At 39.3% G+C, this 24,390-nt stretch overlaps 1 protein-coding gene across 5 annotated transcripts in view; it reads right to left on the bottom strand.

Moving 5' to 3' along the window:
- The window catches only part of SSBP2 (single stranded DNA binding protein 2), a 166,224-nt gene that overhangs the window by 113,970 nt on the left and 27,864 nt on the right, over positions 1–24,390 (bottom strand). For all 5 annotated transcript variants that reach the window (XR_004305654.1, XM_015849772.2, XM_015849770.2 and 2 more), the window contains exons 2-4: positions 14,546–14,618; positions 6,065–6,126; positions 4,141–4,225 (exon numbers count right to left, since the gene is read on the bottom strand). Coding sequence is in view for 4 of the 5 variants with exons in the window: in XM_015849772.2 (XP_015705258.1) it covers positions 4,141–4,225; positions 6,065–6,126; positions 14,546–14,618 (220 nt within the window). In the remaining variant the exon portion in view is untranslated. The remainder of the gene's footprint in view (positions 1–4,140; positions 4,226–6,064; positions 6,127–14,545; positions 14,619–24,390) is intronic.

Below are 24,390 nucleotides of genomic sequence, written 5' to 3'. Positions count from 1 at the left end.
ATTTTGGCTCAGGGCTACCACAGAAATGATTTTTCACAGCGTACAGGTATTCCTCCAGAAAAAGTCACAGATGCCTAGAAAATGTATACATATGTGTGTGTATATGTATAGACTTTTATATATACATATGGCTATTTCTTTATGTTTGAAATGCTATATTCCTGATGAAATGCCTGCAGTATTAATAGACTAGGCAAGCATCAGTTTTCTTTCCAGAGTTACTTGTAATGGAAACAAGGTATTTCTAATTCTAAGATATTTTCATTAAACTTCAAGGTGTGTTCTGTATCTCCCTGATCCAGTACTTACATGTCCTACAATTGTCTTTTCAAATCCAAAATGTGAAACTACTGAATTCAGAGCTTTGTTCACTTATGGGGGAAAATAAAAATTCCAACTGCAAATCTCAATAGAAAATAAAAATAGAATTTCTTTTTTATCATATGGAGGAGCTGTGTTTAACCTCAGTATGAGGAAACAAAACCTTCAATTTCAGAGCTAGAATAGCCTTTTATAGACTTTTACTTTTCTATTTATATTATTTTTACTAAGCACTGTCAGTATTGCAAGCAGCTACAGACTTCACCTTGAGTCATATCACATTCCCTCTCCTTTCATTAGCTTGATAAAAATCCAAGCTGTGGTAGTTGGTATTAATACAACTAAATTTTTTCTGGATCCATGGAAATAGAACTTCTGCAACTGTTCCCTGCAGAATATGGATGCTGCTGTATTGAGTAACATGCACGGATACGTCAGACAATGTAAAAAACAGTTATCTAAAGCAATTTGTTTTTCTTGTTGTTTTACACAAATAGTCAGGAACAGAGAGGCACAAACTGATGGGCAAACACAGGCTAAGACTCACTTTGCTTGAATACAGAGCACTGATATTAAGAACAAAATTCTCATGTACTCTTCCTCAGGCCGGCGCTGCAGATGGGTTCCCAGAAAGGGCACAGCTAGCGCTTCTCTCAAGAGTGCTGCAGAGGTACAAAGTCCATCTGCAGATATTCAACTGCATTAAAACATGAGCAAAAGCAGGTTCTAAAATATTATGGCAAACTAAACAGTAAAGTTCAAAAAATTTTGTCCAATTATTAGGGGTACAGGGCAATTAATTTTTTGGTTTTTTTTTAAGTTCTAGTTGAAATACTGTGAAACTTGAAGAAAAGTAACAAAACTTATCCGTGCATATTTGCTGTATGAGTTAATCTGTGCTGCAGACTGATTATCAGCTGTGTTGTTTAAGGCAGCAATATTTCACAAATTAGTAAAGCATTCCCAAACACTTTCCTCCTTCATCAAAAATTCTTAAACCTTTCTTCCTTCACAAAAGCAAAGACAGAAAACATATTGGGTCAGCTCATTCAGCCCAATTAGTTTTAAACAGGATACATCTAGTGTAAAAAGACCACACCTTCAGCAAGAACAACATTCCCAGGTCAAGTAGAACAACATATACCTAATAAAAAATTCTAGATTGCTGATATGAAACACTAAGCAACTCTTCTACACTTTCTTGTAGTTGGCAATTAGTTTTCAAATACAACAACACAGCTATGAATACTCCTTTCCTTGACCTGCAGTTTCACTGGAGGACTGGTATAACAGCCTGCCTCTCTGACTGTCTGCACTGGAAGTGGAATTTTGATTCCTCTGGAGTCAGCACTCCATGGGTCAACACATGGGTCAATGATTTTTTCAAGATCATTAATAAATGTAAATACTTAATGGTATTTTATAACTGTTTGTTAAGTCTGTTAATATGAACATACATTGTGGTTGTGAAAAACTAAACATATGCAGTATTTCAACAGCATGAACCTAATACAATGCAGACTGCTTTACAAATAACGCATGACACTAAGAAACATTTAGGAGTACTTCTAGGTATTAGAAAAGTTTATGTTAACAGTGAGAAAGTAATGCAACAGCTTGTTTTTCATATCACATTAAAGGATTAAGAAAGTTATCAGAAATGCCTGGCGAGGTAATCAATAAAACAAACTCATTTTTTTTCTGACATAAACACTCATCTTCCTTTATGCAGACCAATACATGCAACAAAGAACAGCATTCTATTTTTCCTTCGTCAGACATGACTTTATACAGTAACTAAAACATCACACGGTTCTATTTCCCATGCACACTCATTTGACTGTTTTCTCAGCATTTTAACATCCACCATAATGCAGATGAACTGAACAATATAATGATGTAAATCCAAAATCCATATAAATTTGCATTACTAGGAAGCTGGCGTCACGATAAATTTTTTTATTTGACATAATTTTGATTTGGCTACTCAAATTCTTGGCGTATAAACTTAGATAAATAGTGAATTTACTGATTAGTAGAATTCTCATGAGTTTAAAGAAGTTTGGACTCCACTCTGTTTCGGATTCCAAGTGCTTTTTAATTTAAACTTTCACTGCTAATAATTTCAGAATTATTTTACAACAGGTTTCAAGTTTTTTGCTTTTGTTACACATATTGCACTGTAAGCGTGCAGCGCCTCCACTGAAGTCAACTGTTACACTGTGGGTTCTAATCTCCACGGACTAATTCGCTAATGTCATTCCCTGCAGTCATAATCTATTCTTATGAAACTATTTCTCCTTCAGCGAGGAATTAAACCTTGCTTTAATAACAAGGATTCAAAACAACAACAAAGCTGTTGAAATGCTGTATTCTTCCACTGACTGCGTACTGAAAACAGAATAAGTAAAGAACATCGTGGAAGATCTGCTTCCAACAGTTAGATTGTTCTTAATTTGAAGAACATGCTTTGCCAAGCTGGTTGCCTTTAACACCTTTGAGAGTGGAAACTTTCCTTATAATTTTCTTCCCTTCTCCAACACTGCTTTTAACTCATTGATTATTACAATAAGTGATCCATGTAGCATGGAAAAAACAGTGAGACATTATCCAAGCTCTTTTACCAGTCAGCCTCACAATTTGACCTTTAAGGAGAGGGTTTTAAAGAGTTATTGGTTTGTAAGTAAAATATATTTAACCGTTCTAACTGTGCTGTTGATGCATTAATAGCAGCCACAGTCAATTACATATAAGGCAAGTTCATTAATCATTTGCATGCTAAAGGACACCAAGCCATATTCAGATTATGATAATAGTAACAGAAAATGGTTAAATAGCCAATTTATTTAATTTCTTTCCAAATTTATGTTTGTAAGACCTTGGGCCTTGGGTTATTGCAATCTAGTTTTAATTTTGTACTTTTTTTTTTGCAGGGACTAGACAGTATTTCCAAGACAGACTGTGAAAACTCTGACGAGCTTTTATAACAGTGCCATGAGGGTCCCATATGCCCCACTCCCTACCCCCCAAACCATATGAATGACCCAAAGAAACAACAGCTCAGACAGTTTTCTGGGGATTTCCTTCATGAAAATGAGACCAACAGATGGAAAAGAGCTTGCAGGAGACAGAACCCAAATTCCATCCTAAAACTGTAACACGGTCCCACAGTTCCAGATTACTAGATTGCTCCACGTACATAATGATAATGGAGAAAAAGGAATGTAACTGTTCCAGCGTTAGTTCCTAGTTTCTGGAAATATTATTTTTGGGGGTGGGGGTCTTCACAGGCAAAACACCACCAAACTCTCTACTGTGTTTTGAACAATGTCCCAAACATACCAAAACTGTCATAATACTTTACATCCCATGATTCCTCCTGTTCTCTTGGACAGGAAAATTTATGTCTAATTTCCTCTGTGGTATTAATGAGAACAATCACACTTGAAGTCAGCACGGTCCTGACAGAAGCCAGGGAGTCAACTGACAGAGTATGAATATGTGAACAGTACTTATCTGTGCTTCCATTTGGCCTGTGCCCTTTTGATTGGCTTGATGTTTCCAAGTGGAAGAGATAGAATTATCAGTTCCTTCTGAATTAATACACAGGACAGCTCTTTGATCTCTGAGATGGGTTACAGATTTTTCCAGGTGTTACTAAGTAATCACACAAATAGAACATTCTAATTCTGAGGCATCCCCATGAATGTTCCTTATATGTGACAAACCTGAATTTGAGATGCTGTCATGCAGAAATACTTCTGTATCACATTTACACATACAGTTAATGAAAGCATGGTAAAGACAGACAAAACTTACATAGTCATGAAAGGCTTTTGCTTCACTTGAATGTTCACATGTTTCTCGTCTTTCTGGAGCTGCACAGTAGAGATCCCAAAATACACTACAAGTGAAGAAGTTACAGATACAGTGAGAAAATCATTACTCCAGTAGATTTTATAGTGCACATCACACACGCACATTTATGTGTAGTAACAGATACATCACTTCCTTGCCAACAACTGAAAGCACTTACCTCTGTGAAAGAATAGGTAAAACACCTCTAAGGAATCAAGCCCTTTTATCTGATTCTCTGAGGTAAAAGTGTTGTATCCATTTAAAACTATGGAAAGTATGAACCAAGAAGCTAATCTAATATACAAGGTCAAAGGGTATAAAGCTCTGCATTTAACCTTGAACTCTTGGTGACTGTTGATATTTACCTCCGCAAAGCACTGGAAGGAACAGATACATATAGTAATAACATAAAAATACATGAAACTGAAGAGAAAACTGGAGAGTTCTAATGTTCAAAACTATGCCCTAAACAAAAGTTTCTAGAGAAACACATGTATGGAGAAGAGTACGAAATGGATGGGTATCCTCTCTGAGAGCTTTTGATTTATAAAGAATGAGAAGAAGGAGTGATGGCTATAATCACTTTTTGTCCTATCACTCCCATTCAAACAGAGTTACAAATGAATTCAGCCTTACTCAAAGTTTCTATAATGAAAATATGTGTATACTAGAACAATCATAAGAATACAAAAAACTCAGTGTAATAATTAGGCTTTCATCACATAGGTAATAAAAACAGAAAGGTCAACAAAGAGTATGCCACATTTTACAAAGGTGCATAAAAAACTTGGGTTTTTGCGTTCAAATGGAACTACTTTAAAACATACAGATTGTTGTACTCCTGGCAGCTGGACATATTCTCCATAATTTTGTATTCTTGTAAACACAGACACATTGGATATATTCAAACAATGCAACAATTAATAAATACCATGGCCTAATAGCATTGATTATGAGTACTCTTTTCTCCCTGCAAAATTTACACTTATAAATGTGTCTCTGCACAATGAATTTTTACATAAGCAGATAGTGATAGGACAAGGGGGAATGGTTTGACACTACCACAAGATAGATTTAGACTAGATATTAGGAAGATGTTTTTCACCCAGAAGGTGGTGAGGTCCTGGCACAGCTGCCCACAGAAGCTGTAGGTGCCCCAACCCTGGAGGTGCTCAGGATCAGGTTGGATGGCACCATGGAAAGCCCCGTCTGCTGGGTGGCAACCTGCCCATAGCAGAGATGTTGGGACTTGGGTTTGGTTTAAGATTTCCTCCATCCCAAACCATTCTGTGATTCTATAATTGCATTATTCTGTGGTAACATGCATTGAAAACTGTAAATTATTTGTCTAACCATATGCTGAGCTGACAGAAACTGTGCAAATGCAGATTCTGCAACACCAAGCCCCTGCTAACACACACTAAGTTTCAGTAAGGCCGTTGGTTTGGGTTCACATAATTACTTTCATATGCTGTACCCATTAATAGGGTGTAGGCAAAAAAAGTAAAGAAGCCCACATCTATATGCAGTCACTGTATGTATGTCCATACATGCTAGGTAATATATATTTCTTCCCCGAAGTGCAATTATTTGGGATTTGTACTAGGATCCTTTGAATTCAGGTTACTGAAAGATGGTGAACAAAGAAGTGCAGGCACATTCTTTCAAAGATGCTGCCTTATCAATTCACTGTGCAGTACCTGTTTTCCTGTATCTAATATCTGTGCTTTTTTCCTCAATCTTATTTTCTATTCTTTCATTCCTTTATAAGAAAATGACCGCCTCCACATTCTTTTAACAATGGTCACTTGAATTTCTTGCCTTCAACTGCTGCAACTTGCAATTCCTATGTACTAAAAATCAGAGGAAAAAAAATTTCACTTACCACCACCAGGAGTGCAAGAATCCTGGGGGCTCCCCCAGAGTGATGTTTTTTTCCCATCTTATCTGAAACAAAGCCATAAAAACACACATGTACACTTTTGTGATTATTGTGACTAAAAATTCTTACTTAATAATAAAAAGGAATAATAAAACATTCTGTAGTTGCGAAAGGCTTCAGCATCATCAATCTAGACGGACGTACTATGTATATGATTACTTATACTATTTTAGCTGATGACTTTTATTTTGGGAAAAGCTTTCATTGTGAAAATAATTTTATTAAGGACATATTTTGATCACCACTGAAACATACTTTCCTAAAACATTTTCCAGTTTGCACTAGGAAAAACTTAAGACACAGAACTGATGTTACTGATTCAGCAGGTGGCAGTCTTCTCTCCACATTCAAAGCTAGCCAACACTTCAGTATCCTCAAGGAGTGCTGCTGCTGTTAGAGGTAGTGAGACAAATACACCCCAGCTACAACCTGTTCTCCCACCACCCAGTGAAAGTGTAAAACTAGTTTGGCTTACTTTGTCTGCACTGGCAAACGTTCTTGAATAGACACACACTGTCTATGAGTTTTTTCCCACTTATGACGTCTTGTTTATTCAAAACTGTTTCCAAAGGAAACACAATTTAGGAATGTTTACACCCTTAACTTCACACTTTTATTGTTAGCAGCTAGCTCAGTAGACTACATGCCATGAGAGCATCCTGTCTCTCTGCAATACGTTACAAATGCTCTACCTTAAATATTACCAAACAGTCATTTTATTAATGCTACACAGTTTGTCCTAAACTACAACAGTAAATAGTTTGCATACAGCAAGCCCAGTATAATATTTTTAGGAGCTCTGTTGCAAATAGATTCTACAATCTCTACATAACACTGTACATAAAAGACTGTACGAAAGACAGCATCATGTTAAAATAGAGTGGAAACCAGAGCATTACAAACACTTCAAATTCCTCCAGTTACAACTCCACATAGCACTATTTAAAAAAAAAATAATAATAAATTAAAACTCTATTGTTCAAATACAATCCATATTCCATTTTACAGACATAAGTAGTGACTAACATAATAATAATAATAATAATAATAATAATAATAATAATAATAATAATAATAATAATAATAATAATAATAATAATAAAAAATTTAATGCAATACCTATACAGTCTTACATGAAAGGTATTTTAAGTTTTACATGAAAGCAAACATGAGCTTACTATAAAAGGTGGACGTAGTGTTCATACTGCAATAAACACTGAGATTTTTCTAAACAGAAATAAACTTTGGTTCTCAACTCTAACTTGATTACCTCTCTGAACTGTTAAGAAATTTAAGGAGTAAATATATACTTCATGCATCTAAAACTGTTATTTGCACACACAAGAATATATTTTCAATATGTTACTTCAATAGGTTGCTCTGAAAGTATTATCATAGAGACTTCAAGAGATACAAAGAGCACAATAACACCACTTGATATAATAAATTCTTAGCTATGCAGCACTATTTTTCAACATGGTCAACACCATTAGCTATGCATCTTTGCCAGCAATTAACAAGAGTCGGCATGCCACACTCATAAAAATCTGCAACAGCGGAGGTGGCCCGCTGTTTCACAGCTGCTATGACAGCATTGCCAGCATGGCTTCACCAAGGGCAGATCACGCTGTCCATCTGTGATGGAGTGATGGCAGTGGTGGACAAAGAAAGGGCAACTGAAGTTGTCTACCTTGACTTGCGTAAGGCCTTTGCAATGGTGCTGCACCACACCCCTATGTCTAAACTGGAGGAATATGGATTTGAAGTCTGGATTATTAGTTGATAAAGAATTGGTTGGATGGCTGTAGCCACAGGGCTGTGGTCAATGGCTCTACATCCAGGTGAAGGCCTATCTCAAGTGGGTCTGTCTTGAGACTAATGCTCTTCAACATTGTTATCAGTGACACGGACAGTGAGACTGAGTATACACTTGGGAAGTCTGAGGCTAGCACCAAGCTGAGTGGTGCAGTTGACAAAAGAGAAGGAGGATATGTCATGCAAAAGGACCTGGGGAGCTCAGAAAGTGAGCAGGAGGTTTAACAGGGCCAAATGGAAGGTGTTGTACTTGGGTCAAGGCAATCCCAGATATGATTGTGATTGTCCCACTTTGCTCTTGTAAGGTTCCATCTGGAGTACTGTGTCCAGGCCTGGGGTCCTAAATACAGCAAGGATGCAGAGCAGCTGGAGTGAGCCCAGATGAGCTCATGAAGATGGTTAAAGGGCTGGAGCACCTCATCTATGAAATAAGGTTGAAGGAATTGGCCTTGTTTATCCTGAAGAAAGCTTACAAGCAGGAGGAGGACAAACTGTTTACACATTCTGATAACCATAGGACAAGCTGGAATAGCTTTAAACTAAAAGAAGAGAAGATTTACATTAGATGCTAGGAAGAAATTTTTTACTCAAAAGAGTGTTTAACAGGAACAGGTGGAACAGATTATCCTTGGAGGCTGTAGACATTGCATCCATGGAGGCATTCAAGACCAGGCTGGATAGGATTCTGGGTACACATGGTTTTAGTGGCCAGCATTCTGCCACGGCAGGTGGATTGGAACTGGATGATCTTTAGGGTCCCCTCCAACCTACACCATGCTATGACTTTATGAAAATGTTGCCCATGCAGTTCAGTCAAGATTGGCCAAGTGCTCCGTGGTCTTCAAAGTGGTATTGGGCCTGGAACTATCATGTTGCAAGAGAAAAGTTGCCTCTGCCTCTCGCCAGGTTCTGGAAGTTCAAGCCTTCAGCTTAGTCAGCCTCATGATGTACTACTGAGTTGACAGTCCCATGAAATCCAGAAGGATCACCCCTTCTGCACATCTCTGTACTCTCTGAGGGCTCACATGTTGCCACTCCATGGACCACTGTTTTGACTTCAGCTCACAGTGGTGATGCCAGACCTCATCATCAGTAATGCTGAGATCCAGGAAACTGTCACCTTCAGCATCATACTGTCAGGATCTCAATAGGTCCTGACAAACTTGCTTATGTTGCCCTTCCTGCTCCTGTATGAACATTCTTAGCACTCACCTATGAGATAGTCCAATGCTGGCATCATTGCTTTCAACACACTGAAGCTTACATTCAGCTCCATACACAGTTTACTGGTCTTAATCCAGTGATGAGCTGATAGAGGTGCTCCTCATTCTGTGGTGACAGCTGTGCGTGACTGTGTAGAACATGACTTGTCTTTCATGTCACTGTTGCCATTGCTGAAATGCACCACCCACCACCTCACTGTGCTCACATCCACTGGTTGGTCTCCATAAACATTCAGCAAGCATCAGTGAATGTCAGTGGGTGCCATTTTTTCCACACGGTGGAATTCAGTGACAACATTTTCTTCATACCCGCATCCATGTCAAACACCATTCTGTCTGACTGTTCCTCTGCTGCCATCTGTTACATGGCAACAAAATGTAACAGGATACTGTTGGAAGACTCAATCTCTGCTGCCATACCATTAACATCCACCTCTAATGCTGTGAAGCAACATAAGGAACAATAGGAAGTATTACTTTTGGAGTAGCTGTTGTACACAAATACTCAGAACTACTCAAAATCATTTTGCTGTTTAACAAATATTATACAAAAGTAAACTGCAGGCATTGTAACTTCTATTGATAAAACTGACGGAATAAACCAGTTGCATGGCTCCCACTACCACACCACTTAACAGCACTTAGGATAGAAAAAGTACTTCAGAAACTATGGAAATCCTGCCTAAACTGAGCCAGAAAAAAAATGTTAGTAAAATGAAAGACATAAACAAAGTCAAAGCCACTAACTAAATTTTATAAACAATTAAAATTAGTTCCTCTGGGGTATAGCCGTTTCCCACATGCATTCGGCATGACTTAGAACTTGCCAAGAAGTTTCAGAAGCAACAAAATGGAGAGGTGTAACATACAGTCAAGACCAATTTCTTTTTCCTGAAGTTCCAAAGCTCAATGAATTATAAATAAAGTTTGTGTATGCATAGAAAGGCCTCACTACATCTAAGAAGTATTCATTCTTTTCAAAGCAAGGCTCAGTGAAAATATACAATCACAGGGATTGGAAGGGACCTCCAGAAATCATCGAGTCCAACCCCCCTGCCAAAGCAGGTTCCCTACACCAGGTCGCACAGGTAGGCGTCCAGGCAGGTCTTGAATATCTCCAGAGAAGGAGACTCCACAACCCCCCTGGGCAGTCTGTTCCAGTGCTCCGACACCCTCACTGTAAAAGTTCTTGTGCACATTCGTGCAGAACTTCCAGTGCTCTAGTTTCTGGACATTTCCCCTTGTCCTGTCTCCACACACTGCTGAAAAGAGCCTGGCATCACCACTTTGCCCCCACACCTCAGATATTTGTAGACCTGTACCAGGTCCAGGACCAGCTCAGTCTTCTTTTCTCAAGGCTAAACAGACCCAGTTCACTTAGTCTTCCTTCATAGGAGAGATGCTCCAGGCCCTTCACCATCTTAGTGGCCCTCCGCTGGACTCTTTCCAAGAGATCCCTGTCTTTCTTGTACTGGGGAGCCCAGAACTGGACACAGTATTCCAGATGAGGCCTCACCAGGGCAGAGTAGAGGGGAGGATCACCTCCCTCGACCTGCTGGTCACGCTCTTTTTAATGCACCCCACAATACCATTGGCCTTTTTGGCTACAAGGGCACACTGCTGGCTCATGGCCAACCTGTTGTCCACCAGGATACCCGGGTCCTTCTCTGCAGAGCTCCTCTCCAGCAGGTCTTTCCCCATGCAATTGTTCCTCCCTAGGTGCAGGACTCTACACTTGCTTTTGTTAAATGTCATCTGGTTTCTTACCACCCAGCTCTCCAGCCTGTCCAGATCTCGCTAAATGGCAGCACAGACTTCAGGCATGTCAGCCAATCCTCCCAGCTTCGTATCACCAGCAAACTTGCTGAGGGTGGTCACTATCCCCTTGTCAAGGTCATTGATGAAGGTGTTGAACAAGACCAGACTCAGCACCAACCCCTGGGGAACACTGCTAGTTACAGGTTTCCAACTGGACTCTGCACCACCAAAGAAGACCCTCTGCACTCTACCAGTCAGCCAGTTCTCAACCCACCACACCGTCCACTCATCTATCCCACACTTCCTCAGCTTTGTTACAAGGATGTCATGGAAGACAGTATCAAATGCCTTGCTGAAATCAAGGTAGACTACATCCACCACCCTCTCCCTTTTCACCCAGCCAGTGACAACGTCACAGAAGGCTAACAGGTTGGTCAAGCACGACCTCCTCTTGGTGAACCCATGCTGACTACTCCTGATAACCTCTTTTTCTTCCAGTTGTCTGGAGATGGCATCCAGCACAAGCTGTTCCATCACCTTTCCAGGGACAGAGGTGAGGCTGACTGGAATACCTCATTCATAGGTCTCATATTTGTCCTTTTTAATAGAACACAACTAACTCATAAATGCATTCAAAGAAGGAACCTGATGGGAAGGAGGAAGTTTTGTTTTATTTTCAAAAAACACACATCTCACACGGCAGGTCTATCTGAACAAACACAAAAAAAATATGAAAAATGATAAAATTAAAACAAAAAATCTCTTATTGTCATCTGTATCAATAAACAGCTCGTATCATCTGGGAAACACCTGTCTTACTAGTCTGGCCAAGAAAATGGAATTATTCCTCCAGCACTAGCACCTACCTTCAAGGACAGAAAATGCAATTGGTAAGAACATCCTCTTCAAGAAAACACAGCAGCTGCCACACCAAAGAAAAGATTGGGGAGCAGAGCCATTTATTTTGTTTCAAATATTAGTGTAATTCATCTGAATAGCTCTATTCAACCCTCAGGAGCAAATGGCGTGGTTTAGCTAGTAGTACAAGTGCCTTGCCATTTTGCCAGTTGTATAACAATTACACATTTGGGGATGAAATAGCTACTGAGTTACTTCCATGTATTACTTCATGACATGTCTCCTGAAAGGAAGTTAATGTGCAGAGCAAGAGACGGGAATTACAGGTGCTTCCAGTGTTCAAAGGTACAGGAAAAGGCCAGTTGAACTGGCGGTCCTACATGCTGGAGACTAAAGCAACAAAGTTTTGAACAGTGTACTTAACAGGGACCACAACAAAACTGAAAGCACCATTTGCCCTGTAAATGAGAATGGTTAGCGTGATTAGATCTTACTGACCTGTGAACTAGCTCTACAAAATTTACACCAGATACAAAGCATTACAAAAATGAAGTCATGCTTAAGACAACTATCTCTAAGTCATACAAGTGATTTTATGAAATCCCATTTAAATTTTCTTCTCTCTTTTTTTTCCCCATTAATCTTACACCACTTGCTAGATCTTGAAAAAAGGAACATTAATCTTCACCATTTATACTCTTTAATTATCACTGACAGCTGTGCTACTCAGATAATCCACATGTGTTTATTGCTGTTTTGTACAAATACCCTGGGTTAAAGCAACTATGAACTGAATGAGTTTTAAAGAAATCCATCCAAGTTATTCTGGCATATGAAGGCTGCCAGAGTAGAGAAAGCAGTGAGCCCAAACAGCCATACTTTTTAAGAAGTGATTAAGCCAATACAAATTTCATCCTAGGCAACCTGGACATGTACACCTGAAGTACTCTCCCAGTTACCTCAAATCACAACAGGGTAGATGCTTCTCATCAGCCCTGAGTGAAAAAAAAACACAAAGACACATGGAAGACTGCACGTTTCACATCACTATAAAGTTGTAAGAAGACATGGTTTGCACTGCTCATCTGCTGTTCTGTTATTTTCATCCTGTCTTGTAATTTTCCTTCTCTAAAAAGAACAGAGACTCACATGGGGCACAGAATTGGGCTACAGCTTTTATATTGTGGTTTCCACCTGAGGACAAAATGGGCATCACAATGCAAGGTTCTATTTAATCCACACTTTGTGTATAAGGTTACTTTCTCCCAGTCATGTTTGTGTACAGTTTTCTCTGTCTGAATATCACTGTATCATTTTAATCTCAAATATTGTATTTTCCAGGCTTCCCCGTAACAATGGTAACTGCACTTGGTTCCAACATGTAGCAATTTACAAATATTATTAGCATTGTCTTTGTCCTTACCAATTCAGTACATTACAAATATAGGTCTCTCTACATTGCAACACACTATATTTTGTCTCTTGCCATTTTTTAGACAAATTTCAGCATCACACAGAATTTGGAAGATTTTCTATATTCTCAAATTAGATTTGCTCAGACCTGAGAGTTCCTCTATAATCTGAGACTGAAATAGGTTTTAAACACTAAATTTCAAGATACTGTATTGACTGTTTTCCTGAAATCCAAATGTCAACCAGTTGCACTCCTGCCAGCTGCTCATTTTGCACATAAATGATAAAAACAAAATGAGCAAAATGAATCTCGCACAGTGCATTATTTACAAATGACAGCTGTTTCCAGAAAGTCGAGACATTTCTTATTTTTCCATTGCTTTACTAAAGAGAAAAAAAATACCAATTGTGAGAAACAATTTTTTTTAAACATAAATTGATACTTCAACAGTCCTACCCTTTTTGCTTCTTCCTTTTTCATGAATTGTCTAAAACACCGGGAACAACCCTCCTGTACTCACTCTCCCATCTTCTATCTCCAAAACGTCATCACTAGCATTGATTGTAATTCTATTAGCTTTGAAGGAGGATCAGTTGAAGCAGCAAATTTTCCCAATAAAACATACTGCCTGGTTTTCTCACTTTTATTCACTATTCAACTACTACCACTGTTTTGTATGTTCTCATCAAAGACATATTGAAAAACAATAATACACCCCAAGACCTCAATATATTTGGTATATATTTGGGTACTCTTGCACCCCAGAATAAATGTAGGATATTGAAGAAAATACAGTTGTATTTACATCTTCAAAATATGTATATAACTCTTTAAAAAACAGTAACTACTTAAAAATTGCAAAAATTACGTCAGAAGGCAAGGGTGCATAAGGAACAGGACCTATATGGTTATAGACATATTGGCTTCACCAGACGAAAAGAAGCTAGGTAGTTAGAAGCACTAGTAGGAATATGCAGTGAGATCAGTGTAAAATATCTGCTTGCCATGAAAGGATACATCATTCAGATTGGAGATTTCAACAGTATCACGAAGGAGTACAATGGATGTGCTCTACACCATCCACATGTATTACAGAAAATGGATAAATCTCTTTTCAATGTAGCACCAAATCAGACAGCATGGCTAACAAATCACAGCAAAAGTAATTACGCAAAGCCATGCAAAATGACATGGTACGCTCACGTTTTGCAAAATCAGAAGTCTATGCTCAGTGTAAACAGATATGCAAAATTGTCACTGTTGTTTATTTTAAGTCAACATAGATTTAATTTCACTTGCGCACACACTGAAAAGTTGTGCAAGGAAAAAGAAAAAAAAGAAGCAATGAAAACATACCTCCGATAAAAACGTCTGGGCTGATTTCTGTGCTCCTACATGGAGCAGATATTCATATACGTACAGTGCTAACCTGAAAAACAAACAAACAAAAAGACAGTATTTAGAGTCATGTGCATGTTGTCTTCTCTCTTTACGAAGATAGGATTTCAGAGATTTGAGTCGCATGCTATTTCAGAAACTACTATGTACCAAACATGTCAAATCTATTGCCTATACCAGAACTTTTAAACTAGACATACAGGTCAATCTGAGCTGAGTTGTTTAAATAGAGGTTAATTAAATATTATTAAAACCCTAAATTACTTAGAGTCAACATTTTTAATGATGTTTGGACAGGTGCCCAGTTAGCTAACTATTGACCTACTGCTGCTCTGTATTTGCCCACAATACACCACGCTCACTGTAAATACAGTGTAGTCGTACAGCACCACTATTTCTCCAGGACAACTGGAACATGTCAGACTGTTAACAGGCTTGAACAACACCTCACATTTATTGGAATAATGCGCAAACTTCAGGCTGCAGAAAGAAAAGCAATCCTTGAATCCACAACCTTATTGTAGTAAACCACACATCTACTGTAAGAGAACCACATCTCTCAAGAAAACAATTTTTTTAGTTTATTCAAACCTGGGCGTCTTTGAGCTCTGATGACAACAGCTGTGTAAAAAAGACCCCATGGCTAAAGAAGGGCTCAGGTCCCACTGGACCTTGGGCTGAGAAGGCCCCTTCAAAAACCCAAGAAAAAGGAAAGCCAAAAGTAGTAAGGTTGCTGTTAATAAGAGGCTAGATGTGAATCAGAAAAGTGAAAAAAGTAACACTTCCTATTCTTCAGCTGACTCTCTAGAGAGCCCCCCACCTGCTTGTATGCTTAAAGCCTTTCAAAATGAAATCCCATTTGAATATTTGATTTAATAATGATGCTTAAAGATTGTCTATACAACATTTCAATCCAAGAGAAGAAAAGGAAGTCAGACTGCATTTCCTTCAAAGTTGCTAGCTGAACTGTTGTAGAGAAGCACAATCTGTGTGCACCTACTTTGCGATACACCGCCATTCCTATCTGGAACATTTTACTATTCATATCCTGAAATATGTAGTTTAACTGAACAAAGCAGAGAGGCAGAGAAAATCTACTTTCCTGTTACTGTTCAAAACATTATGCAATATGAGATAACTGTCATCACGGCACTGACAGAGCAGTAATTATTTCAGTAAACTCCAACAAGTGAAATTTTAAAGCCTGTGAGCGGATGTTTTTGTTAGTGATTTATGCCTCACACACAGAGTACTACTACTTTACTCTCCCAGCGTCAAGGTGGACATGGATGCACCCTTCAGAGTTCAGCAAAGAGGATCCCTCATAGTCCAGCCCCCCACCCCAAAAGAATAACCACATCTGGCAAAAGCCACTTCTCCCTGGCTTGATTCTTTCCAGTTCAGCTATCACTCAATTCTTATACATTAAATGGCTGTAGACAAAACCTAAGATCTAAGAAAGATGAAGCACTCTTTCTACAACAGCCAGGATGACTAGAATCCCTACTAACACTTTAAAGCACCTCATTTGTCTTCTGTGATTCCTCTTTTTGTTCTTATCAAAACATGAAGCCTGTAGTCCAGATAAAAGGATTTGTGTGATCCCAACCTTTCTACACCACAAAGGCAAGCCAGAAAGCAGAAAACCCAGGAGTTTATTGCAGAGACAGCACCTTCCTCAGCCTTCCATCTCTGGAAAGCTTTAGCCAGCACTGCACTGGGACAGACAAAACTGATTAATGCTACAGGTCTTAGGTTTCCAAACTTGTGCTAAGCATGGCAGTGACAGGACAGCCAGGTTCAGGGCCTACCACAGACACACATCAACCTGGTGGGTGTATGTCCGATATAAATGGATCCTTGTCCATCTCCAGCTATTATGCTGTCAGGAAGTCTTCACAGAAGTTAACAGCATTATAGCTTCGTTCAGAAATAAATGCTTTTACCACAGAGATCAAGAGAAAGATACTAATGTTTTACTGCATTAGTTGCAGTAGAAGAATCAATGGAAACTGACTCTCTGAGGAAAGGCAACGAAGAAATCAAAAAAGACTTATCAGAAGGACTAGCGGGGACAGTGACTGTGACCACTCCATAGAAAACACAAGGGGAATATAAAAACAGCCACGAACCAAGTGTGCAAAATTAATGAATTAGTACTACACTCCTCAGCAGAAGACTAAGAAAATAGTAGTGAGGTGGTCCTCTACACCAAAGGATTTGTGCTCGAAGTGGAATTTGAAAAGGCAGTCTTCACCCATTAAGGTGATGTGAGGAACAGTGTAAAGACAGCAAGAAGGCATATGTTAAATTTTCACAATCGCATACTTGTTGACATGCTATGAGTAAGGTGGGGAGAAAATATTTCTAATCAGTTCATGACAATGCTGAAATAATTCTTCTTAAAGACACGCCGCATGCCAGAGCTCCCCTCCCTGCCAAGACAGCTAGATCACACACTCATCTATGGCCTGATGATACATTAATTACATTTAAAAAAGTTATGTCATGTTCTTATTACTGCAGTGCTGCATTTTGGTGAGCTGTTGTGTTTTTCGTGAAGTTGATGCTCTGATTTCAGAAGTTATTCATGCATTTTACAGGAAAAATATCGACAGCATTCTGAAGTGTAGAACCACCTAAGGGGTCCTAGTCAACTAATTTTTGCAAGAAAATCTCCAAGACATAAACAATAACAGCTCTAAGTGTGCTGTGGAAATGACTTGCTACATATCAGGGTGGAAATACACAATTCACTTAGGAAGACTTACATACATACATACTTTACAGCTGTATGGCCACTGATTAAAATCAGGAAGAAAAGTACCCCTGATTTGAGATCCAAAGATTATAACATACAGCTTCCCATAAAAGGCAGTGAAAACCACAAGCATCACGAAGATGTTCACCTGGTCTATCTTTGGCACTTGGGTGCTCTGAGTCACATTCCTTCCACCGCCCCAGCAAGCCTCCCTGACGCTATGTGGGCTACTCATCTGGCTCTTTGGATGAACACATGTTGACTGCCTACAGAAAATACTGCAAGCAGCAAGTATGTTCTACCTGCACACCCATGTTTCTTGTTTCCATCTGGTAAACACCTGAACTATTTGGAAAAAAAAAAAAAAAAAAAAAAAGAGAAATCTGAGTCTTCAGTGAAATGTTAATGACAACATCTAGTCAGATCCACTGGTGTGGAGGGTGTACCAAAGGTCTGAAGCTATTATCAAAAAGTCTTTCAGGAAAGAACACAGGTGAAACACTGTGATCTTGGTTTAACTCTACAAGAAGATGGGTATCAATGCAGTTTCTGTCCCTCAGTCTAAGACTGAAGTTCAAGCACTTAGTTTGGCATACTGCTATTTCTAAGGAGACAAAGAATAAAAGCATGAGGGCCACGTTTTTCTGACACATTTAAAAGCTGAGCTTAGAAGAGCAAGGAACTGCAGTAATTAAGCTTCTACTTTCTCTTGTAAGATGCCCAATAAACCTGCCAGAAATATGCAACTATTGCACACAGCTTCATGCAGTTGAGAAAAAGTATAGTTACCTTCACTGTTCTATTCACCACATGTCATAACTAAAATATATGCATTTTAACTGAGAGTACAGTTGTGTGTAACCATTATCCATAAAGTTATAAAATCAGTGTGATAGAGCAAAACATCCAGATCCCCAGAATTGGCAGTATGTCAAGGCATGGTTCAAGTACTGTGCCTCCTGTAACTCCCATGGTAAGCCTACTGCTGCATTAAGCAACTGGTGCTCCTTTTTCTCTGTGTCTGCAGTGGTGAACTAGTGCACACTGCAGAGATGTCCTTCTGCCAGCAGCAGCCATTATGCTGTCAATATCTGATGCTGGATGTAAACAGCAAAGTAGAACTATCAATAGTTGAAATGTTCTAGATCTGAGTATCACAAAACAAATCTTGCATTACTTTTAAACTTGTTACATGTGGAAAGTTCTATCGTAACACCCCAAAAACTTTTAAAAAGAAAAATGTTCTATAATTAAAACCAGTGAAATTTAGTAAATCAATACCCACAATTTTTAGTTTGTGTGAAGAAGGATAAGGCAACTGAGTAACATTTAAAAGCATTTCCATAGAGTAGATCCTAAAAGCTTTTGTTTGCTTCATGAGACTCGCAAAATTCCAGAACTGCTGCTCTGACCTGTAGGGGGAAGCAGCTTTTCCCCTTCCTTTTTTTTCATAAAGGTAGGCAGAAACTGTTTCAAACCCAAAGTGCCCTTGGAATCTGACTGACGTAATAGACAAAATACAGATTTCAGTCCCTGAAATAATAGGCAGCAGCACCGAATCTGTATTTTAAACATAACACCTAAAAACGTCTCTAATTTAAGGCTTCTTGAACAAACTCACTTGAATCCATCACTTCAGTAGCTTTAAAGCTCTTTCTGGGAAGCTGCTTTTGGTCAGTTTCAACTAACAGCAAACATCCTTTGTTAAGAAGTATCAAATATTCGAGCAGATTTGCACACTATGGCCAAACAACTCCTTTTCCACCATTTAATTGCACAGATGATACACACACACACACACATATTCTTCTAACACATTTACATATCATAATATAATCTATTTACCATTTTTACACATTTTCCTGCAGCACCAAGCCAGATCTATGTCCAAGAATACACGTGCTTTTCCATTTGCTTGGGCAGGTAGGTCAATTAAAGCGTCAGTGCTGCAGAGGTACCTCGGTGCACACCTTTGTGCATCAGCCCTGCTGGGCGTGCCGTTCCACCTACGCGTGATTTACATTCTTTGTCTCGCTTGAGGCTCACAGGCTGCTCTTTCAGGAGTCTCTAACCATGCCAGTCCATAGTTTCTTTCCAGCTCAGAACCTACACTGATGCCAGTGCTGCCTATCCTATCTACAACATGATCAGTTTTCTTAGAAGCACACACATATTAAGCAAAACACAAACACCGATCTGAGGAAACAGCATTTCCCAAAGGTGATATCAAATGTTTAAGTATGTGCCCCCCTTTTTCTGGGAGTTGCTACAACAGCCTTGCAAACACGCAGCAAAGAAGTGTGAATACTTGACAGTATTCATATCCACTCATATCTCCTTCTATCTGTATACAGCAGGAAGAGTTCTCCTAGTACATATCCACTTGGGGCTTACACTCAGCACCCTACCAAACAGGAGCCTCATGCTTTCCATCAGGTTGGTGTCACTTTTGCAATGTGATGCTTCCCTGTTTATTCTGGTTTTACATAAGGAAAGACTTCTGTCACGGCTCTGGGAAAGATGCTCTCAATTCTAGTCACCCTTCTACCTGCCACTTGAAGATACTCTGAAAACATGCTCATTAATGCCAGGCACACCCTCCTTGATTTATGTACTGCTTCAAGTGTTAAAAACAGTTGTAGCTTACTAAGTGCCCTTTTATTCAAGAGGTATTAGAAACAACGCTGTTGTGGGTTTTTTCCTAGCTTACTCATGCACTCAGAACTCACAGATTTTGTGGGATAAATTCATGTCTTACCAGTGAATCTCCTGTAGGTATCAAGAGCTAGCATTAACTGCTTCCAGCAATATGTTAACTAATGTGCCACTATACAACTCAATATTGAATTGATAACAGGTATCTTTCGATTTCTTTTTTTTCTTTTTTAACAGCTTACACTCTGTGGTGGGATCTGCAGTCTCCCCCAAAAGCATGCATTGCATGGTTTCACATATTCTCATCTGCTAAGGATCTCTTGGTTTGTGCCAAAATGTCACATTGCATAGTGCTCTGCATGTTACTCTCGTTCGACTCTGGCTGAGTTTGGAATCCACTTCTGTCTCAGTTCTCAGCTTGCAGAGATTATTACAGATTCAAAACATAACAAATAAAACAAATAAATAAAATGCATAAGCCCAGAAAAGTTGGGGATGCCCCAATCCTGCAGGCAGGTTTGATGTGTTCCTGAGCAGTCTCATCAAGTGGATGGCAACGCTGCCCACAGCATAGGGGGTGGAACAAGAGGATCTTTGAGATCTCTTCCAATGCAAGCTATTCTATGATTCTATGATACTGCAGCCTTCTGCAGATTTCATGTGGAATGTGATAATTTCCATTTCCATTGATTCACAGATTCCCAATGCTTCATAAGAATGTAGATTTTCTTGGTGATCTGTAATGTTTCATATCAAAAGCTTTGGGTTTATTTCCACTTTATTTTGCACTCACACACCTCAAAAACTTTTCTGTTGAATTTAGTTTTCCATAAGCAAGGCTTATGCACCTGAAACAGTCAACTTTTTTCCAGCTTGGCTGGTGTAACAAAATAATATGCTTCTCCTTCTGGCCCACTGTTCCTGGTATGTTAGATATACAGCATTATTCCCACAGTACAGCTATGTGAAAATCATTACACATCTTCTAATGCATCAACAGCTGCAATCATCACAAATAAGCTTTTACTTTCATTTCCAAACAGCAGATGCAAATGAAGAGTGAAACATGCTGAAATTGACTGCATTTTCAGTTTCTTACGCAGACTCCCAGTGTTCCATTCTTTCAGTCTGTTCAGATGATATTATCTTTTTTTTTTTTTTCTTAAACAAATTATATGCTTCTGCAGCCTCTTCTCCCACCTTCTTGCCTCCACAACCTGATGTCACTGATCTAGAAAGCTCCAGCACTCAGACACGTCATTTCTGAGGCCACATTACAAAGGGCCTTCGCTCTTGTGCGGGTTGAAGGATCTGTACCCTCTCCCTTCACTCTCATGGGTCAGCCATTCTTCCTTTACCCACATTCCAGTTAAGTCATTCCAACTGCTCAGCTTAAAATATGGGAAATGACAGCTAAAAATGTTAAGCAACAAAACACATTTTAAAATGTGACCTGTGAGAATTCAACACCGTCATAAATACACGAGGTTCCCCACTTCCCAGTAATAAAGGTGCTAACCCTGGCCTTCCCTGCTGCTTTAAGATGGTATAGTAACAGGTTTCTACATGCCATTTTTTCCCCATGGTATATAATTTACTATAGTTAAAGAGTTTATAGCAATGCATCCTGCCCTGGCAGTAAGCAGAGCCAACAGCATGGAAATGTCCTAAAGAGAGTCACTGACAGAGAGTAAAGCACCAGCACAGTCCTTAAAAATCTAGAGTTTAAAGCTATACATTTGCCACAGGATTATCAGTAGGTGGTACCTGGCCTTGAACCACTTGTTAGGTATGACAAAAGGTTGCTTTAAAAGGCTGGTACTCGTATCCATCTACGCTGCTGCTGATCATGTTAGCACAAAAACTGGGCTTCACTGCTCACCTGCTGCAATGGAAAGAAAAATTAATGAGCAGAATGTGCCTTACATATTTTAACATCATGCATGAAGAAAAGTTAAGTTTGTGTTTATATACCAACAGAAAAACAGCAACTGGCTTCTCATTAATCCATCAGTGCTGTGCATTAATCCATCAGGCTGCTGAGAACATCACTGCTGAAGTAATGCTTGCCAAAGGCAAGAACATGGGTTTTTACTAGTTTCTTTCCTAGCTTTTCTTAGGAAATAGAGGGCTGATATCAGTATTAAATATGTTGAGCAGGTCCTCGACATCATATTACTAAGCGCCCTCCTGGAAGCTGGAGCTGAGACAGCAGAAAGCTTTATCTCAAGTGAAGTGAAGAAGGGAAAGATGAGGACTCTAGGCAGTAAGACATCTATAGGACTCAGTTTTATCTTCTTTTCAAGGATGATTGCAAATGCTGGGCAAAAAATAGTGGGGGGTGTCTTTCTGTTAGATCATATCATGGCTGAACCCACATAAGTCACTAGCAAGCAGTGCACTTCTTAAATAGCATGTGAAGTCTCTATTAATTAGTTAAACAAAGGTTACATTGTTCTTTTGCAAATAAACCTATATGGCAGATTATTTCAATGGCAAGCTAAAGTAATGGACATTATCATCAGAGAATGAAACAGTTGACTTCAAGGAACCACAGGCAAACATGAAACAAAGGAAGAGGTAGGGTGAAAAAGATGAAGGGACTAGCATGAAAGAGTCACCTCATGAATCTTAAAGGAATCAGCTGGGATGGAAAAACTGAGGATGAATTTCCCCCAGTATCTATCTAAAAAGTAACAGCAAAGAGTAGTAAGTATGAATGACTGCAACATGACAGCATCTTGAGAAAGGAGGTCTGAAAGCATCAGAGTACAGCTAGCAGACCTCAGAAGCCAAGCAGATTCAAAGAACTGGTGGAAAGAGTGTCCTCAAAAACAGATAACACGAAGGGAAAGTACAGTACAAATGTAAGGCGATTCAGGCTTTATTTATTAAGAAAAATATATCCATGGCAAACAGCACAGGAAGGAAGACAGGAATTAATATAAAGTAACTCAGACTTCATCAACAATTCCTCAGTGATCCAAGAAAAAGGAGAAAAAACACAAAAGAAAGCAAAGGCAGGCATTAAGGAACAATACAAACATGTAGAGACGAAAGTAGAAAGGCAGAAGTGCAAAATGAGTTTCAGTTACCAAGGACGTTATGATGGCAACAAGAAAAAACCTCACAACACCAGCAAATGGATTTTTACTACTAAATGCAAAACAAAAACCCCAAAGAAAAGAGAACTAGAGAAGTTTTAGGTCTCTTTGACTGATTCTTTTCCACTTCTACAAAGCAACAAAAGAAAGCTGAACTACTTGAGAATAAGACAACAGAAAGGCACATAAAAGACTAAATAAGAAGCAAAAGAACACCTTAGTAAGATAGCTGTGTTACAGTCAAGAGGGCTGGAAAATTCCCTCACCCATCCTCAGACAGGAAACTAAACAGGTTCTCAACACAGAAGAGCTAGGAGGAGATCCTGTCTAAAGGAAGGGAGGCAATCAGTGGCAGCACTGGCTGCATAACCAGGGTGCCTAGGACAAAGCAGCTCCAAGGTCTCCTCAGTGCTACATCACTTCTGGTAGTCTTAGTATTGTCAGGAGCTGCCAGTGACCTGCAAAAAGTAGTACCTGTACTTCTGAGCAAGAAGTAAGATGAACAATCTGACTGAACCATAAAGTTTCCTTTTCAGAACGATGAGCTACTATGCTGACCAGTGGGACTGGACCCTCAGCTTTCATGTCTGCTCCCCGTGCTAGGCAAGAAGTCCTGCACTGGAAGAACCTAAGGCACTTCTCTAAAAGAGAAAAGCAAAACAATACCCAATCACAACAAAAGCATACAAACAGAAGCTCTAAGGATGGATACAATGATCCTCCAAAGCCTCATGCACAGTATTTCTCCTTGAATCACTGCCATACCCATCCGTGGCTCAATTACACACAGTAAGGTACTGCCAGACGCACTAACCCTCTGTTGCAGGGCTGCCAGCCCTGCTACACCTGTCTGCTGAGTTCTCACACATCTGGATAACCTGCTGCAAGGTTTCCAGCATTTACCCGTAGTTTCTTCTGTTGGCTGAGGTAAACATGCTGAATAGGCATCTGGAGGTGTTCTCCTGCTGCTTCCCAAACTGGACTGCAGCCAAGAAGGATTATACAAGACCCCCAGCTTACTCAACATTTCCACTCAGCCACTACAGCAGATAAGCTCAAGCACCCAGCTGCAGGCTAGGGCTCACGCATGACAGGTTTGCTGAGCATCAACTCCTCTCTCAACATGCTCAGGGAAATTACTAACCAAAACATACGTATTTTGAAACTTGCAGATAATCCACATGGACTCTAAAGGGCAACTTACTGGAAATACTTTATTTTGAAATGAAGGTGATTAAAAACACTAATTTCAATTTCTTACCAAAAATTTTTATAGGAAGATG

Source organism: Coturnix japonica, chromosome Z (assembly GCF_001577835.2).
Source record: "Coturnix japonica isolate 7356 chromosome Z, Coturnix japonica 2.1, whole genome shotgun sequence".
Taxonomy (NCBI): Eukaryota; Metazoa; Chordata; class Aves; order Galliformes; family Phasianidae; genus Coturnix; species Coturnix japonica.
This window is presented reverse-complemented; position numbering and strand designations above follow the sequence as displayed.